Below are 13,566 nucleotides of genomic sequence, written 5' to 3'. Positions count from 1 at the left end.
AAGAATAAATATTTTATAAAATTTTCTAAAGAGCTGTTTATTGATGTCATTTATTACGGCATTTACGTATTCTTATTACATAAGATATAAAATACACGTTCGTGGATTTGGATTCAAAAGTCCCGCCATGTTTTTATATGAAGTTAATGAAAACAAGTGTGATATATTAATGTAATTATAGTACATAATACTATAGTAATAGCAATTATAGTAATTACAGTATAATATATATAATAATATTAGAATCATCGTGATTATCAATGCTGATATAATAAATACAGAATTGATATATATATATTGATAGAATGTAAACAATGAATTACCTTCAATTCTATTAAATTACAAACGTAATATAAATGGATGATAAACAATTAGACATGACTAATTTACTTTAATAACAAATATTATATTAATACTATGTAATATTAATATCACGAATATGAAACTATTAAAAAATATATAAATGAAAATAAGTAGGTACTCACATTACTACATTTTCCGAAATGTTAAATGAAATCTTTTTCTCGCAAGTATGTCATGATTTTCTATTTTCACTCACGGAGTTACGCTTCTGTAACTTGATAATATATGTATATACATGGAAAAACGCGGACTGTACAAATCATACAAGCTGTCGACAATTTCGAATGACGAAATTTCAGTACGAAAGAATCGCAACGAACAAAGAACACATTAGGAATACCATACGAGAGAAACTTTTTTCCACGCGATCATTGAATTCAAAGTAATCGAAAATCAATTGACAAATTCGTCTTTAATGATCCTTCTTTCGCAATGACCTCTGACGATAGACTGTTGTAAGTACGAAAATTTTGTTATCGAGCGATAAAATACCTTTTATTTCACCAGTAACACCAGATGTCGTAACTTCCAAGCAGTTAGTTTAAATCAGACTCTTTCGATCTGTTACGAAAACTTTTCTATCATTATTCACTCATAGAAACTTTATGAAGTTAAATGAAAAAAATGAAATATTTATTTTGAAAATGTATAGTAATCATTACATTAGATAAAAAATGAAATATAAATGAAAGAATATATTATTATACGTACAATGCTGTGCAACAGACATTTGTAAAAGACGAATAAAATTATTTATTTAAGCAATTAATTAAGGGATTTTTTTAATAACTTATTTCTTCATTTTTTTATATATTTTTTGTACATTATACATACTATATTTTTGCTAACCACATAGTTGACTTTAGTAACTACTATATGCCCTTAAAGTAAATATAATTTATCATAATTTCCAACCTGTAATACCATAAATTTTTTGAACATAAATTGTAAATTCTCTACACTTGAATTCTTCAATTATTTTTTAAACTATACTTTACTTTCACTAGTCACATCTTGAATGAAAAGTCATACGAGAAAATATCAAAAGCGAATAAACATAACCCTTTCCGTTTTATTATTTCATTACATCATTCTTGAGGAAACCACATTATTCATGAGAAAGTTAATTCTAAATAAATACGCTCACACAATTTCAATACTACAACTACTTTTTTAAACTTTTCTTCATATCAACCAACAGTTACGATATCAAAAATTAAAAATTCAATTTTTCATCAATTTTTATGTAATACACATCGATCGTTTCATATTTCCCAACTTTTTCTTTCAAGTGTACGATGCAACAGCAAAAATACCGTCTGGTCTACTAAACGGAAATGTAAATCAATTTGGCGACTTTGACGAATGTGTCGGAATTCAAGGAACTGAAGGCATTCAAGGACAATACTGCTTAGCTTATTTGAAGCTGAGCATTGATGAATCGCGACTAGATCTGAAGCATCTTCATAGACTGCTGCATTCTCATTACGCTTTCAGAAGTAACATTAGTGATGTAAGTACGCATGCATGTTGACGCTTTTCTGAAACCACAAATGAAACATTTTATGACAGTAACATTTAAATTGAACGATGCGGTTTTAACATTCTCTTTTTCTGTATTTTCATAGCAACGTAAATTATTAGAATATATTAGGGTATCCAAAATTTTTAATAATAAAATTTGATAATAAAGAACATATTGAAATAAATATATGGAGTTAATAAATGAGACAAATGTACTTTTTAATTAACTATGTATTTGCTAAACTATGATACTCTATTATGATTATAATTATATTGTATAACATATTCTAAATATATGGAGTTAATAAATGAGACAAATGTACTTTTTAATTAACTATGTATTTGCTAAACTATGATACTCTATTATGATTATAATTATATTGTATAACATATTCTAATGATGAGTTGGCCCATCTTTGATTTTTTGTTCTTTGATTTTCCACCAGATTCATTGTCAGTATACATTTTTCTAACGCGCATGCTCTCTTTCTCTGTTTCTCTATTTCTTTGCAATAATCATGAGATGGCTCTGCATCCTGCGCTCGCGCGTTAACCTTACCAACCTTTCTTAACGTTTGGGCAAACCAAGTATCTTTCGTATATACAACGTATATATGTCAAGTGTACTTTGATTCTACATAAATATTATCATTACTGAAAATATAATATACAATATGTAATAAATTTTTAAGTATAATGAATAGAATACAATAAAGTAAAATATTAATAATTTCAATTACCATAAATGTCAGTAATTTAACTTTGTTGGAATTACAATTTTTATTAATATTGATTTTCAAAAAAATAATTTTATTAAATCTTTAAAGTTGGAAGAAAGTATATAATTAGAAAAAAGTAATAAAAAAAATAGAAAAAGTATATAAAAAAATTAAAATATTGCATATCGAACCTGTTTTTTCTTATTACGAAAGTCCTTTTTTATTCTCAAGAACGAATAATAGGATTCTTTTACAATTGAGCTTATTAAATCTTACAATCCAAGTCGTGACTCATTAAAAGATGCCATTTACACTTTTAATTCATTTGTTGCAAACGAAAAAAAAGAAGAAAAGAGAAGAAAAGAAATATAACATTTTCGTCAGAGAATAATGACGAAGCTCTGCAAATTTTTTCTAAATTAAATTTAGAATCGTATAATCAAAAAGAAGTTCTGTGTCTATAAATTTACATCGTAAAAGTGATGGTTAACATATAGAATTTTATAATACATGAATACATAATCGATCAGCAAATTACCATGCAGGTATCTATGTAAATTTAGATACTCTATCAAAGAAGAAAACTAAAAAAATTTATTTGATCCATAGCTACGTCGAAAACAGTAATGTATTATGAATTTTAAGCGAGACATCGACCACTTCGATGCGTGCAGCCAATTGCTAATAAGAAATCATGCACGTATAATTATATTTTAACTTTCATCCGTGAACATTTATTTTTGTCTTGATTCTCCTTTAAAATAAATAAGACAAATATAATATTATATTAATTAAAGCAACTTTGCACTATATATTATACAATTACGAATTGTATATTATAATAAATATTTTAAAGAATAAGATTAGAGTAAAATTATAATTTACTAAATTATACTGCCAATTAGAATCTCGGATGAAATTTTGTTTCTTAACTGTTAGCGTTTATAACTAAAAAATCGTGCTAAATCGAACTAAAAAAATCATGTTAGAGATAACACTCTGTATATTTAAATAATTACATTATCGGTATTTTATATTTCGAAATAATATCTCAATATATATACAGAGTTATTAATCAAATGACTATGTGCTATTATATATTAGAATAAAATTTATGGAGATATGTTAGAATTTCTTAATAATCTTAATTCATTTTCGTTACGACAACTCCTACAAGTTTTACAATCAATACAATACTTTTAGATAACGTAACGTAATTCGAGAAAGTGATTCGTGTCGTTACTTGTTGCATGTTCTGCATGGGAATTACCCTCTGTATTTCAGAATGTGACGAAAATGCCAAAATACAATCTACATTAATACTACTTATACTGAATGTGATCTTCATATTCTTAAATAAATTTTGAACTATATTTATAACAATGCCATTCTCATAAAAAATTAAAAAATTGTAATTTTATGTTTTAAATTAATAACAACTTGATCAAATACATTATATTTGATATTTACTTTTATTATTTTTTCTATATTGAATTACTATAATTATAATATAAATAACTACAACAAATATTATAAAAATAAATTGTATCATATCTTGATATTCATAATTATAATAAACCATCTTACAATAAAATAGTTATACTATATTTTTATTAATATCTGATTATTTTATTTTTAGCCTGGACATCGGGTACCTCGGTTTAGTATAGTAAACTGGGCAGTTTGTACACCAGCATCATGTAGTTTTAAAGATGTTGAAACATCTATTCATGACATTCTTACAAGATATACTTCACAAACTGGTTTGAAGATTACAGTGAAGGTGAATGAAGAAATGTGCCAAATAAAAAGAAAAGAATCTGTACCAAATGAAACTATGTTTATTAGGTAAAAAGAGTCATTATAAATAACAGATAATTGAAAAATAAATTCATAATAGTGTATTTTAAATAAAGGATAATATCTAATATTCCATTAAAGTGTTAACTGATATTATTTTCAGTTTATTCTTCATGGCTATATTTGCATTAACAATCATAGCAGCATGTTATGATCATTACAAAATACCAGCAAATGAACTACTTTTATCATTTTCTTTAAAACGTAACTTCAAAAAACTTGTATCATTAGAACGAAGGCAAAGTGATATAGCTACACTTCATGGTGTAAGAGCTATAAATGCTATAATGTTGCTTTTAGCTCATAAAAGCATGGCTCTCTTTTTTAATCCTTATACAAACAGAACAGAAATGAGTGAGGTATAACTGTATTATTTAATGAAGAAACTATTGATAAATTTAAAATGGAAATGTATAATTTACTTCTTTTTTTAGTATCTTGGTAAACCATGGACAGTCATAGGAAGAGCTGCTAGCCTTTACACAGATCCATTTATAATGCTTTCTGGTCTTTTAACATCGTATTCTTTTATTGGAAAATTAAAAAAAACTGGCAATTTGGATATTAAAAATGAATACTTGTCTCGTTTAATCAGGTGATAGAGCTTTTTTTAAAATCAGTAACTTATACCATATAATTTTTAATTTAATATAATTTCCATAATGTCATTCTTGTTTCAAAGATGAGACACAAATAAATATAAATCAAAATAAAGATTAAATTCAATTATATAATTTATTGCCAATTAAATACTAATTTTTCTTCTTAGACTAGTGCCACCTTTAGCAACCCTGATGTTGTTTTGTACTTATGTGATACCTTATATTGGTTCTGGACCACAGTGGAACTTAGTGATAACTGAACATGCCAATATTTGTAAAAGAACATGGTGGAGAAATTTTCTATTCATCCATAATTATTTTGGATTTGAATCTATGGTATGAATTTTATTTTAAATTTTATAAACACAACAGATAAGTGTTTAATAATATTTTTTTTTTAATATTAGTGTCTTACACACACTCATCACTTAGGTATAGATACTCAACTATTTATTCTTTCACCTTTAATGGTACTTCTCCTCTATAAGAAACCAAAGACTGGAACTATTGTTCTTGTTATGTGTGCTTTATTTTCAACAGCACTTCGCTATTTCGTAACATATTACAAAGAATTAAATAATTATGTTTTCTTTGGTACATCGTAAGTTAATAAATTAAAAAATTTTAACTATATCAAATACAAATTTCTTTATGTTTATACTTTTTCCATAATATATTTATATATTTACAGAATAAAACAATTATTTGATACTGCAAATTTTTCATATACTTTACCATCACATAGACTTACAGTTTATATAATAGGGATCTTTATGGGTTACTTATTAAGACATTTACCTAGTGATTATAAAGTGAGCAAAGTAAGCACATTTATAGCAATTTATAAATATTAATATATTCGTGTCTTTGTAGTATTTAATTATTTTCATTCTTTTTAGACAGTTCTATATACAGGTTGGATTACCTGCATAATAATGTTCTGTTGTGCATTTTTTGGACCTGCACGTATGGGGTCTATAGATTATGTATATAATCCAATAGATGCAGCGATGTATAATGCATTTGCTCCTATTGGTTGGTGTGCCATTTTTGCATGGGTAACTGTGATGCACCATACTGGAAATACAAATGGTAAAAACCACATTATGGGAAATAGTTATGTAAGTGTAAATAAATGTAAAACTAATGAATAAAATTTTAGGTTGGTTCAGTAGATTTTTAGCATGGAAAGGATTTCTTATTACTACAAGGCTGAGTTATGCATTATATTTAACACAATTTCCAATTTACTTTTACAATGTGGGAAGAACTCGAAGTGCTGAACATTTTGCATTCTTTAGCATGCAAGTAAGTTGTAATATAAATATATGCATAAATATAGTTATTAATAATATACTTATTTCTTTTAGTTCAACTTAAATGAATTTTTATGGATTATTATTTTATCAATAATTCTTACCTTACTGGTTGACACACCATTCCAAAATATTAAAAATTATTTAATGAAAAAATCTTCAGTGCCAGAAACAACGACGAAGTCGTTGAAATTGCAATAATCTTTTATTATAATAAAATAATTTTAATTTAATCCAAGTGATCAAAACTATTGTAAATATTGTCTGAAATTTTTATTTTATTTTTAGTAAAATAGAATCCATAGCTTGCCCTCATATACAATGTATATGACAGCTAAGAACGATTATAATTTATATAAATATTCTTATATTTGATTTGTATAAGTATCTGTAAATAATATGTATTTTTATAATTTAAATATTATATTTTTAAAAATATTTGTAAATGTTAAATGTTATGTTACATATAAATATTTTTACCTGATTTTTAGTGTATTATTATTTACTTAAAAATGCTTTTCTTTTTGTTGTACTTGTTCCATCATAAAAGAGTCGTTAAGAACATTTGTAACAATACAAAATTTATTTTATCTAAATTTTATGGCAATACATTCATTGGCGAAATTTTCATTTATATCCACAAACATTTTATATCTATATGTCTTCTTTATATGTACAACTACATATTATTAATATGTAGTTAATATTTAATAAAATGAATATTATAATATATATCTAAATTATTATTAGATAATAATGTTATTTATTTTTTTATCATAATGTAGTAAGCTTTAAATAATAATCAATAAAATATAATTATCAAGGACTAATAAAAAATCTTTTACAATACTGAATTTAATATCTTTATTATCTTAATCAGAGTAAAGAGTATCATTAAAAAAGAATATTTTTCTTTACAATTATTATCATACTAAAGTTATTAAATGTAAAATGCGATATTAAGAATTGGTAAACATATATACATATATATAGAACTTAAATATATTTTGACATTTCATTTCTTATTATTTTAACTAATTTTAATTAAAATTTGTTAATCTCTATGTAAAAGTATAATTATACCTTAAATATTTAAAATACATACAAGAAGTAATTCATACTGTTATTATATAAATCGATTGCAAAACAATTATTATTTAAAGTAAAATTTTTCCAAAAACATTAAAAATCTGTATTCTTTTGAAGAAGGCTTATATAAACTAGTAGTTTATTAGATACTATTCAATATATAAAAATGTTTTATCAATGATACCATAATACTATAAAGAAATATCAACTTACAAGTACTGAACAAAACAATGTATCAAATGATACTTACAATGTCACCATTCTATAGGTGAGAATTTTACAACAAAGGTTTAACTATGCAGGCATTGCAAAAACTGAAAGTAAAGAAAACCAATATAAATTGGAAAGAAAAACAAACAATATGTAAGGTATTATACAAATCAAAATTAAAAAGAAATATAACAGATGTACAAATTAATATTAGTCAAACAAATAACAATATAACTAAAGTTTATTTTGGATATCTAAGAAAATTAAAGAAATACATAAAAGTAATAGAAACTTCTATTATATAATATTCTTACCTTCATATGTATTTTATGTGAAATGAAAATAAAAAATAAATAGAATACATAATGATTTATTAATATATATCTATGTTTATTACTAATTATTCATTATAGTAGTACTATTAATGGCATAATTGTTATACTTTCAGTTAAATATTGTTTATAAATAAATGACTTTGAAACATATATAATAACTAGATTTTAAATAATTTAACTAAGTAACTTCTGCAGAAATATAGAAATTTAACATATCTATGGAAGCTCATAAATAATAATAAAATTTATAGGTTAAGAATATTTGAATATTAATCACTGTATATCATAAGAATTTATATACCTGTCAATTACCACTTTTGACGTGAAAATAATGTATTTACGAGAAATCTCGATTTCTTAATATTGCTGGAGCTATCAGTGACCAAGTATACAACCCTAAGCACATCCAGGCAGATATAATTTTTACCCACATTGAAGCAGTATTTGCATTCAAGGTGTCCAAATTGGAATTTGGTCTATAAAAATAATACAATTTGTATATTTAAAATGAAAACAATAGGATTTTATCTATATGTAAATACTTACTGATACCAATTAGTAAGTGTCATCATAACATACAAGGTAGCAAGAGCAAACATAAGATGGAAGAAACTCCAGTTGTATGCTATTGAATCTTCTTCATTATCCCAGACTTTTGTTTCATTCTGATTTTCTGCATCGACATTGCGACCTTTTACCGGAGTATAATCTGGTTACAATTAGGAAAAGGAGGAATAACTTAAAAGAAAATCTCTATCTACAGTGCAGTTATCAATGCCCCAAATTTTCCTGATCGGATTAACAATATAGCAAAGCTCAAGTATTATACTGTATTCATGCATATAATAAATTTGTTTTAAATTATGTATGCATATAAAAGAAAGAACATATTAAATTTAGCAGCATCACATGTATTAATAAATAAAAATTAATAAAAAGAAATATATTTTTATATATCATAAAAATTATATTTATAAATACTAACAACATTAAACATCAAATGCTTGTATCGAAAGTGTAACAATTACTTTTGACAATCAATTATAAAAATAAAACAAAAAAAGAAAATGTGCAAAATACTGAAAGCAGGCACACGCTACTACTAAGCAGATCATTTATGCTTCATATATATTTTAAAATATGAATTCTAATACAAAATAAATAATCTACGAATTATGTATACCAAATATTGGGAACTAACTAAATTTGTGCAAATGCATAGAAATGTAATATTATATCCATACAATATGATGCTACATTTTTCAATAATAAAACAAAACTGAAAGAATAAAAATACAGTAATTATATTTTATTCTAATAGTGTGTGCCTACCTTCATTGTCGATAAGACTTTGGTCTGCTGTATTCCTGACTGTGTGAAGAAAGTATAATTTGTTAAAAACATTTTAATAAATTATTTACATATATAAATATATTATATACTAATACATAATACAAAAACAATGTCTTTATTAAAACTACTAACTATACGTAACTATAATATTATACTATATATAATAAATATATTATATACAGGGTGATTCATGCAACAGTATCAAGCAATATTTTTTTTCTATCTCCAATCAAAACAAAAATATTGCTGGATGTTGTTGCGTGAATCACGCTATATGAATATATATACTTAATTACTATTTAACTTGAAGGATAAAAAACATATTAATTATATCAGATACAATTACTTTTACATACCTGCACCATTATCTCTTGCCATTACGTTTTCAGTCATTGTAATCTTTGAGGATTTAGACACAGTACCTAAAGAACTATATAGTACACAGCTAAACCAAATAATTAAACCAATAATGCTTTCTTTGTCAAAAGCAACACGATTTCGTGCACCAGCATCATCACCAGAAATTATTTCTAAAAATCCAGGATTGCAGTTACGATCTATAAATAATACAAAAATATAGTTACTACACAAATAATTATTAATATATTATGTTTATATAGTTAGAATATAAACCTGGACTATTTGAAATTCCGCTCCAAGTTAAATAAACAACATACAGTGATACAATAGATGATTGAAGAAGACCAGATCGTGGATTATATTCTTGTACGTATGGAAGAATTGATATAATACTAGCAATTACACATAAAATCAGGTTAAAAGATATGAAAAATTTGTTCAAATCGCAACTATCCACCTATATTAAACAACAGAAGTAAACAGAACTGAATTAAAAATGTAAATGTTAATAAAAATCATAAGCATGTTATAACTTACATGTGTAAAATACATAAAAAGTAGAACAATTCCAGTAATAGAAACAACATAATTAAATAATGTTGCTCCCAAAAGTGCAGCATACCTAAAATATATTTAATTATACAAATGCAAAATTAGTAAATTAAAATAATATAATCTATATACATACCATCCTTTTGATTCAGTTTCTTCATAATTCTCCACCCAAACATCTGCCCATGTATGAGCAAAATCAACAATAAGAATTAATTGTATAATAATAAAAAGAAAGCCACCTATCATTCCAAAATACATCCATGTTGTTCCAAATGATTTTTCAGGTATGAAGAAAGCACCAATAATACCGCCAATTATTAAAAGGTATTTAATAGCCCAAAATCTAAAAATACAATTTACACAATAAACCTAATTGTGAATGATATATCTCATACAATGAACTAGTTTGTCATACCCATTTTGTATAGGAGCTCGAGGATCTTTGGAACTTTTTACTCTTATCATCATGATTGACATTAAGAAAAAATAAAGAGCTATAATAAAACATATTCTATATACCGCTAAATAACCAACAGCAGATTCACAGTCAACAGTGAACTTTGATGGTACATAACTTGAGCTGTTAGTACAAAATGGAACCTATAAAAATGTAAATAACAAATTTATCTTTTTTGTATTTATTATGCTTTCATAACATAGAATATTACCTTCTTAAGTTCATCCTGTAAACCAGGAGCTAATGTAATGCAAGCAGCAATTGTTCCCAGCATTAACAATAATGCATACATAATACGGGTACTTGTACTGTTGCGGCATGTTGGACACTGAGAGCAACAGAAACTACAAGCTGTGCTCCCACAGAGGCAAGCAAGCTATATCAAATTCAAATTAATATGAATTATATAAATGTATTTATATTAAATGTTTATTTTATTCATATTGCATTTCTTTTATTTGTATTGAAATAAAAATAAATATATATTACTATTCTTATATAGTTTTTAATATTATCTTCTATAAATTTTTAGTTAAATAAACTGCTTCTTAATTTTTCATTGAAGAAGTTGTTTTTTAATTACTACTTTATTTAAAAAAAATAGTGTTTACAGACGTTTTTCTTAAAAGTCTTAAAAAAAATCAATACAATGTATAATCAGATAACATAACCGGAATCATAATTAAATTTCGATGAATCATCGGATTTTCCTCGAATGATCTACTAAGTAAGGAAAAACGTCATTTAACAGAATTATTGAATAAATTTAATGAAATATTTATACAATTAGTAATTTAAGATATAAAGACGCTTTCGGAGAAAAGGAATATATAAATATTAATTATAACTTAATCTTTTTACCTGTGCTGTAGAGCAAATAAGACCCATTACAATGATTTATTAAACGGTATATACACACAATAATTTTTCTCGATGTTAAATATATAATATTATAAACCGTGTAGAAAGACAAAGAACACTGCAGCTCACCACAACAAAATTTTCACAATAACAATGGCGTCTGTAACAGATGACTACGACTAACTTCTCACTATCAGCTGACTAGAACGTCATATCCTTTGACCATAGATAAAATATAATTGCAGATTTATTTCTTGACAGAAACTTTTTTTATAAACTGCATTACCCTATTTTTTGTTACTATTTTTGAATCATTTTATAAACATAAAGATATTTGTGTAACACATTTGTTTAAAAGGCATCAAGTCTGTTTTGCAATCTAATCTAATATAACGTATCTTTTTTTTAACGAGGAATTCAGTTTAAACTTTACAAGATATTTAAATATTATAACATAATAAATATAAATTTAGATTTTTAAATCATTATGTTTTTAATACTATAAATTTAAAAAAATGAAATATGATGTATAATAAATGATTATCAATTTCAATTTTTTATAAGAACTGATTGTTTTCCAACAGAATTTGAATATTTACAAATAAAATATTTCAGTATTAGTATAATTGAAGTATGGTATTAGTTATTAATAGTTGATAATATAGAAAACTGTTGAACATTTTGCCATTATTAATAATAATGATATTACAATAGAATAATAAATGTATCATTTAAATATAATAAAAAAAGATTGTTTATTTTTATTTAAATATTAATCTTATATTGCTATCGATATCTTAAACAATTAATTTTTCTATAAAAAGCTTATATAAAAATTTAATATAGTTAGAATTTATATAACGAAAATTCTATTTGTTTTCAAGAAGCATTTGAGAATATATACAAATTAATTTTATTACAAAATTATAGAAATAATATTTAATTATTGTTACAAATTTTATATATTGAGTTCAAAATTTTATTCTTTCACGGTATTTTAATCAACTTGGTTTAAATACTATTATTTTTTTTATTTTTAATTTATCAATTTATTTTATTTTCAAGAAGAAGAGTTTGAAAGATATTGCTATTATTATATTAATATATTTTCTTAATTTTGAAAATTGCGCAGAATATATAATTCCAAATGTATCAGTACTTATAAATTATTACGCTATTTTTTAAACAAAATTTATTATTTATCCATATCATTTAATTTTTTTATTTATTATTTAAGAATCAAATGAAAATATTATGTAGTATTAAATTTTGCAGATTGATAATAAAGAAAAGAACCTTGTGGTATCATTTACATTGTCAAGGCCTGTCAAATTAACTACTGATACATCATGTTTATATATAGTACATGTTCCAGTTCAGCCATTGCAAGAGATTCCTCACTATAACAATTGATTATTCCACGAAAACGTTTGACTCTCCTCGAAGCAAATTGAGGAGTATTGTCGCATTTAACTGTGCTTATTGTGAACAACGGCTATATGAATCATACAAAGTACGTTCGCATATGACTTTACTTTAAGTGTAAGCAAATTGAACAAAAAAATATTAAATTTTAACAAAACTAACAACGCTTGCTTAAATTTGCACACTCTATCATCTACATTTATTCTTAATTTTAAATTATAAAAGATAACATGTATATTAAATCTGTATGTCAGTATCTATGTTACGAAATAAAATTAGATTTTATATATGGATTGTATTATTATATTTATAATATTGTATGCTTTCGTATTATTTGAATATATTTTTGATGTTGTCTAATGTTTTTAATTATTCTGGTAAATAACATTAATAAAAGCTTATATATTTTAAAATATATCGCTGATGATTAATTTTTCTGCAGTTATACAATGCCGAACTGATAACAATTTGCTTATACGGTTAAATAATAATTCAGCCACAATTAATATCGTTTGATTTTTATAATTTTAAAAACAT

At 24.4% G+C, this 13,566-nt stretch overlaps 2 protein-coding genes across 5 annotated transcripts in view; one reads left to right on the top strand and one right to left on the bottom strand.

Annotated features, from left to right (window-relative positions):
- Nucleotides 1-6,585, top strand: part of LOC108551531 (nose resistant to fluoxetine protein 6) — a 21,240-nt gene extending 14,655 nt beyond the window's left edge. The window contains exons 3-12 of the mRNA XM_017905738.1: nucleotides 1,656-1,876; nucleotides 4,246-4,454; nucleotides 4,570-4,825; nucleotides 4,901-5,061; nucleotides 5,236-5,404; nucleotides 5,476-5,669; nucleotides 5,760-5,889; nucleotides 5,968-6,160; nucleotides 6,231-6,376; nucleotides 6,439-6,585. Of these exons, the coding sequence (XP_017761227.1) occupies nucleotides 1,656-1,876; nucleotides 4,246-4,454; nucleotides 4,570-4,825; nucleotides 4,901-5,061; nucleotides 5,236-5,404; nucleotides 5,476-5,669; nucleotides 5,760-5,889; nucleotides 5,968-6,160; nucleotides 6,231-6,376; nucleotides 6,439-6,585 (1,826 nt within the window). The remainder of the gene's footprint in view (nucleotides 1-1,655; nucleotides 1,877-4,245; nucleotides 4,455-4,569; nucleotides 4,826-4,900; nucleotides 5,062-5,235; nucleotides 5,405-5,475; nucleotides 5,670-5,759; nucleotides 5,890-5,967; nucleotides 6,161-6,230; nucleotides 6,377-6,438) is intronic.
- A 1,114-nt stretch (nucleotides 6,586-7,699) lies between these two features.
- Nucleotides 7,700-11,769, bottom strand: TMS1 (serine incorporator TMS1). Of its 4 annotated transcripts, XM_017905731.1 has the most exons (11): nucleotides 11,605-11,769; nucleotides 10,955-11,119; nucleotides 10,702-10,886; nucleotides 10,420-10,629; nucleotides 10,269-10,353; nucleotides 10,005-10,188; nucleotides 9,728-9,928; nucleotides 9,351-9,389; nucleotides 8,565-8,727; nucleotides 8,320-8,494; nucleotides 7,700-7,787 (listed from the first exon to the last, which is right to left on the bottom strand). In XM_017905731.1, exons 1-10 carry the CDS (start codon nucleotides 11,629-11,631, stop codon nucleotides 8,356-8,358), a joined length of 1,398 nt encoding a protein of 465 aa, XP_017761220.1. In that variant the 5' UTR covers nucleotides 11,632-11,769; the 3' UTR covers nucleotides 7,700-7,787; nucleotides 8,320-8,355. The 4 variants fall into 4 exon arrangements, with proteins under 4 accessions (XP_017761220.1, XP_017761221.1, XP_017761222.1 ...); XM_017905732.1 differs by lacking the exon at nucleotides 7,700-7,787 and having other exon boundaries at nucleotides 8,356-8,494; nucleotides 8,565-8,709; XM_017905733.1 differs by lacking the exons at nucleotides 7,700-7,787; nucleotides 9,351-9,389 and having other exon boundaries at nucleotides 8,356-8,494.
- Nucleotides 11,770-13,566: the final 1,797 nt, after the last annotated feature.

Source organism: Eufriesea mexicana, unplaced genomic scaffold (assembly GCF_001483705.2).
Source record: "Eufriesea mexicana isolate 0111107269 unplaced genomic scaffold, ASM148370v2 scaffold4395, whole genome shotgun sequence".
Classification (NCBI taxonomy): domain Eukaryota; kingdom Metazoa; phylum Arthropoda; class Insecta; order Hymenoptera; family Apidae; genus Eufriesea; species Eufriesea mexicana.
The sequence above is the reverse complement of the archived record's forward strand: the minus strand, read 5'-3'. Positions and strand labels throughout refer to the sequence as shown.

Excerpts from the sequence above, each read along its gene's own strand:
- TMS1 (XM_017905731.1), bottom strand. The coding sequence starts at position 11,631 with ATGGGTCTTATTTGCTCTACAGCACAG. Across the intron at positions 10,887-10,954 it reads TACAGGATGAACTTAAGAAG|GTTCCATTTTGTACTAACAG; the intron begins GTAATATTCTAT and ends ACATTTTTATAG. Across the intron at positions 10,189-10,268 it reads TTTTTATGTATTTTACACAT|GTGGATAGTTGCGATTTGAA; the intron begins GTAAGTTATAAC and ends TGTTTAATATAG.